The sequence below is a fragment of the Colobus angolensis genome, unplaced genomic scaffold (genome assembly GCF_000951035.1).
Source record: "Colobus angolensis palliatus isolate OR3802 unplaced genomic scaffold, Cang.pa_1.0 Scaffold53, whole genome shotgun sequence".
In the NCBI taxonomy this organism is placed as follows: Eukaryota; Metazoa; Chordata; class Mammalia; order Primates; family Cercopithecidae; genus Colobus; species Colobus angolensis.
The window spans coordinates 2754055-2759782 of record NW_012118821.1 but is presented as its reverse complement, the minus strand read 5'-3'; the positions used below and the strand labels follow the sequence as shown (position 1 = coordinate 2759782).

Below are 5728 nucleotides of genomic sequence, written 5' to 3'. Positions count from 1 at the left end.
TGCCTCGATCTCTCAAGTAGCTGGGATTACAGGCACCCACCACCGTGCCTGGCTAATTTAAAAAATTATTTTAGTAGAGAGTGGTTTCATCATGTTGGGCAGGCTGGTCTCGAACTCCCGGCCTCAGGTGATCCACCCGCCTTGACCTCCCAAAGTGCTGGGATTACAGGTGTGAGCCATGTGCCCGGCCTGTATCCTTTTTTTTTTTTTTTTCAAAACACCGTTTTCCTCTCTTTTTCACAGGCTCCAGCCTAGAGTCAGGTGTTGGGTTAAATTATCTTGTCTCTTCAACCTCTGTGCATTTGGAACATTTTCATGCCCTTTTTGTGCTTTTATGTTTTTGGCACTGACACTTTAGAAGCACACAATCCCACCTCCCCACTTTTAAAAATACAACATTTTTCCTCTGGGTTTATCTGAAATTCTCTTGTGATTGGACTGAAGTCATGCCCTTTTGCCAGGAAGACCACGTATGTGACTGGGATTTTTTTCTTTGTACAGCGTTCCTTTTTTCCACAGTTATTTTGCTTCCCAAGATCAGAGGGTGAGCTTCTACTTCATAGAATCAGGTTGTAGCAGAGTTGAAGAAAGTCTCAGAGGACATGAATTCAACCTTCTGTTTTGTTGGGGGCAGAGGGTGGAGGCGACAGGCAAGAGAGAGATGTCATGTGACCTGCCCAAGACCCACACTGGGCATGTGCTTGGCACAGTATAGGCTTTCAAGGAATGTCCTCATTCAACTTAGTTAATGACATGTCAAAAGCCAGAACCCAAGTTCCTTGATGCCTACATTCAAGCTCTCTCCCCTAAAACCTGCTGCCTCCTGTGAGACTTCTCTGACTATTGCAATCCTTCACCCTCGCCATTCTTTGCTGATGCACACACACGCACCGTTGCCTGCTCCAGCCCGCTAGGATCACTCTCCCTTTCTCTTCCACTCAGGAAGCTTGTGTGGTTTTTCATGAGTGAAACTGATGTTATTAAAAGGCTAACTTTGATTACTCTCTAATTTAGCTAAAAGAGTAAGTGGTTTGCAGATGTGAGAACTTTATGTTATCAGCAGCAAGTCACTTGCCCCACCTCGGCAGCCGATGGCGACACTGTTAGGACACGGCCAGTGGCACTATGCCTGGAACCCCCTCTGTCTAACTAAGGCACTCCCAGGTGCCTATTCTGAGTTCTAGTCATTCAGGTCATCTTTCTGGGTTGGAACAAAGAACTGTCCCCAAGCACCAGAGTTGAAAGTGACTCTTGTTTTAGGGCCTGTGGAAGAGATTGCAAACAATCAAAATCAAAGTTGCGATTCTGGGAATTCCTCCACAGTTACAGAACTGCAGCCTGATATACACTGCCTGCTACACTTCACCTCACAGCTCCCCTGGTGGGCGCCCAAGGGCCTTGCCAATGGAATGGGAGTTAAGGTGATAATCCCAACTACTTAGCCAGGTCCTGTTTCCTCTTCCACCAGGCGGAATTGCTAGACTTGGGGCACCCCAGCTTCTACCATGCAGACCCCCATAGTGCCCTTGGGGACACTGGAGCAGTGACAGGGAAGGAACCCACGTCTAGAATGGAAGATCAGTGCCACCCTCCAACCTGGATGGCTTACCATGCAGCTGTTACTTTAGAGAGAAGATTCTGTAGTTTTAAGCCATTGTATTTTGGAATAACTTGTCACAGCAGTTTAGCTTGACTTTGACTAATACAAGGCTAATGTTCTGAGGGTGAAGAATCTGGACTAACGTACCCACGGAAGGAACTGGGCAGACCTGACAGGGGACATGTACCTCTTCCTAGAGGTGCTCAGGAGACAGTGCTCCTCTTTGGACTTTCTCATTCATTCTGAGGTTTGGATCACAGGTAGAGTAGAGTCTTATTTTCAGTGGGGATAGGCAGAGGAAGCCTTTTAAAAATACTGATAAAATACACATAACATAAAATAAAATTTACCACTTTAACTTATTTTATTTTATTTTATTTTATTTTGAGACAGGTCTCACTCTGTCACCCAGGCTGGAGTGCAGTGGTGTGATCATAGCTCACTGCAGCCTCGACCGCCCGGTGTCAAGCAATCTTCCCACTTCAGCCTCTCAAGCAGCTGGACTACAGATACAAGCCACAACACGCCTCACTAGTTTTTGTATTTTTTTTGTAGAGATGGGGTTTCGCTATGGTGCCCAGGCTGGTCTCAAACTCCTGGCCTCAAGTGATCTGCCCACCTCAGCCTCCCAAAGTGTTGGGATTACAGGCATGAGCCACTGTTCCCGGCTCACTTTAACCATTTATTTTATTTTATTTTATTTATTTATGTATTTATTGAGACGGAGTTTTGCTTTTGTCGCTCAGGCTGGAGTGCAATTGCGCTATCGCGACTCACTGCAACCTCTGCCTCCTGGGTTCAAGCGATTCTCCTTCCTCAGCCTCTCGAGTAGCTGGGATTACAGTCTTATGCCACCATGCCTAGCTAATTTTGTATTTTTTTTAGTAGAGCCAGGGGTTTGCCATGTTGGCCAGGCTGGTCTCGAACTCCTGACTTCAGGTAATCCACTTGCCTCAGCCTCCCAAAGTGCTGGGATTACAGGTGTGAGCCACCATACCTGGCCTTTAACCATTTTTAAGTGTACAGTTCAGTGGCATTAAATGCACTCACATCATTGTGCAATCTTCATTCCAGAGCTGAAACTCTATCACCATTAGATACCCAAACTGAAACTCTATCCCCATTAAATGCCAACTCCTCATTCCCCCTTCCCCTGCCCCCTGGCAACTGTCATCCTACTTTCTATCTATATAAATTCGACTACTCTAGACGTCTCATGTAAGTAGAATCCTACAGTACTGTCCTTTTGTGAGTGATTGATTTTACTTAGTGTAATGTCTTCAAGGTCCATTCACGCTGTGCCATGTGTCAATTTCCTTCTTAAAGCTGAGTCACATTCCATCGTATGAGTAGACCTCATTTTGTTTATCCTTCCGTCTGTTAGTGGACACCTGGATTGTTTCCACCTTTTGGCTATTGTGAATAGATGGAGGCTTCTACTGTGGGGGTTTCCTCTGCTTACTGGGTGCATTAGCCGTGGTGGTTGATGGATACCTTATGGGACTTTTCCTTGATAGGGAGTGGGCAGGAGAAGACGCTGAGGCTGAAAGTCAAAGAGAAGAGGAGATGAGTGAGGTGGGGATGGGGGAAACTATTACCGAATGTTCACCATATGCCAGGCTCCACATATTTACATCTGTGAACCTGTTAAAACTGCTTTTGTTAATCAACAAAAAGTTATAGTGCTGAAAAGTCTTACGCCTGAAAAAGCACAGACTGTTATAAACTGTGCTATTTGCGATAAATAGAGTGAGAATGGAACGTCCTTCTTTTGTCTGAAGGACCTGAGTCATCTTAACACTGAGAAGCTGCCTTGATTTCCAAGCCAGGGCTTTCTGGACACAACATTGCACATTTGTCTTAACTTCATCATTTCCAGGGAAAGAGGAACCTCAATCCACTTCGTAGTCCAGGTCTGACTGTAATTCCTTTATACAGAGTTGTGTTTTGCTCTGAGCCTATTAAAACACTGCCTTATTTAAATCTTACCTACATCCTTCCCTTCTCCAGCACCCTGTGGTAATCCTGTTGGCTGGCTTAGTCAGAGTTGCCCCATAGGTCCTCTGAGGTGCCCTCTCTTGTCACAGTGATCTGAGAAGCCCACCTTTGCTGGTCTGCAGGTTTGCCCTGGTGGCCTCTATTAGATGGAGCCACCACGTGTTGGTGGCTTTAATCCTCACAGCAGCCCTGCAGTTAGACATGACTAGTCTCATTTTACCTAGGGAGACACTGAGGTCCAGAGGCGTTCTTGGCATGGTGAAGTGGCCTCGTTGTCTGGGGTAATACCCGTGGTTCGTTGTCTCGTGGTCATGGAGATTAAAGACGTGGACCCACAAAGAATGAGGTTAAGAGCGGAAGTTTAATAGGTGAAAGAGAGAGAATAGCTCTCTGTTATAGAGAGGGGTCCCAGAAAAATGGGTTGTTGATCTGTGGTTAAATGTGGGTGTTTAATAGATGAGTTGGTGGGGAGGCAGTGTCTGAACTACAGAGGGCATGAAAAATTGATTAGGACCAGGTGTGCCATTTGTATAGGGCGTACATTTCTGGCAACCCCCACCCCAGTATTTTATTATGTAGGTGGGTTTTCAGTCTGAGTTGTGTTGCCCATTTCTTTTTTACTGTACACGTGTTAACAAAGAAGGGGAAGATGGAACTTCCATGGTGGACACGTCCGGTCCCCAGGTAGTCTCTTTTCTATCGATGTCGTTGGCATTTCCCTGTGTAAGTTTCTAGTTTTTCTAGTTTTCTTTGTTTATCTATGTCTGTAGTTTGATTTTTCAGTCTATTCTTGGTTAGGAAAAAAATAATTTCTTGAGCTGTTTTTTGTTAGAAGGGAAGTTCTGTCGAGGACTCTTTTGCCCTCACTATCTGTCTAAATAATTTCTTTCTACCTCCTGTATCAGTGGCACCAGCTGGGGTAGTGCAAAGCCAGGGAGCTGGGCCGGCTCACTCACATGGCTGGAAGTCGGAGCTGATGTTGGCTGGGACCGCCACTGGGGCTGGTGTTCGGCACACCCGCACAAGCTTCTCCTGGAGGTCTCTTCTCACGGATCCTGGGGGTGTCTGCTCTCCTCCGTAAGCTGTGCTCTGAGAGTGAGCATCCTAAGAGTCAGGAGGAGGAAGCTGCCACTTCAAGAGCTGGCTTTGGAAACTGACCCTGGTTAAGCAGGTCGCTGGGCCCAGGATGAAGGGGAGGGGGAGTGGATTCTACCTCGCAGTGAGAAGATAGCCACAGAATTTTCAGGTCGTGTTTTAAAACAGCCTTCAGAGATTTGGAATGCCCTCGTCTCACTTTTCTGTTGTTGAAATATTACCTATCCTTTATGGCCCAGCTGAAATCTACATCCCTCCTTCCTCCTCTCTTACCTCTCAGTTGAAATTAATCATGGCCTCATCAGCTCTTCCAAAGCTCACTCTCGTCTGTTGCTTTCAGTCTCTACTGTTGCACGGTAAACCGGTGGAGGGCAAGATTCAGTTAATCAATTTTACCTGTTTGTAGGGACTGACAGCGTATAACTGTCTTGCCCTGACACAGGCAACAGGCACCCAGCATATGAGTGTTAAAAAATGAATAATCGCTGTGAAGCCAAGGGGTAGAGGCAGGAGAAAGAGGGGTTAGGGGACAGCAGTCCCCCATTTCCCCGGGAGGCCTCAGACTGTATGGTTGGGTGTTACCTTCTATTCAGCAGTATCTGAATTGATGCTGAGCAAACATCTAGAAAGAGGAAGCATTGTTGGAGAACTTGCAATTCAGCACTTCTCCCTCTACAGGGTTCTAAGTGTTTCTGTGAATTTAAAGATTCTATCCAAGGGCAATAATAAATGAATTTTTTTTTTTTTTTTTTTTTTTTTTTTTTTTGAGACAGAGTCTCATTCTGTCACCCAGGCTGGAGTGCAGTGACACAGTTATGGCTTGCTGCGGCCATGACCTCCTAGGCTCATGTGATCCCCCTGCCTCAGTCTTGCAAGAAACTGTGACCACAGGCACATGCCTCTATGCCCGGCTAATGTTTTATTTATTTATTTATTTATTTTTTGAGACGGAGTCTCGCTCTGTCGCCCAAACTGGAGTGCAGTGGCCGGATCTCAGCTCACTGCAAGCTCCGCCTTTCGGGTTCATGCCATTCT

The 5728-nt window shown here is 46.1% G+C and overlaps 1 protein-coding gene across 1 annotated transcript in view; it reads right to left on the bottom strand.

Moving 5' to 3' along the window:
- The window catches only part of PDIA6 (protein disulfide isomerase family A, member 6), a 70454-nt gene that overhangs the window by 48804 nt on the left and 15922 nt on the right, over window positions 1–5728 (bottom strand). The window contains exon 2 of the mRNA XM_011960974.1: window positions 3063–3143. Within this exon, the coding sequence (XP_011816364.1) occupies window positions 3063–3143 (81 nt within the window). The remainder of the gene's footprint in view (window positions 1–3062; window positions 3144–5728) is intronic.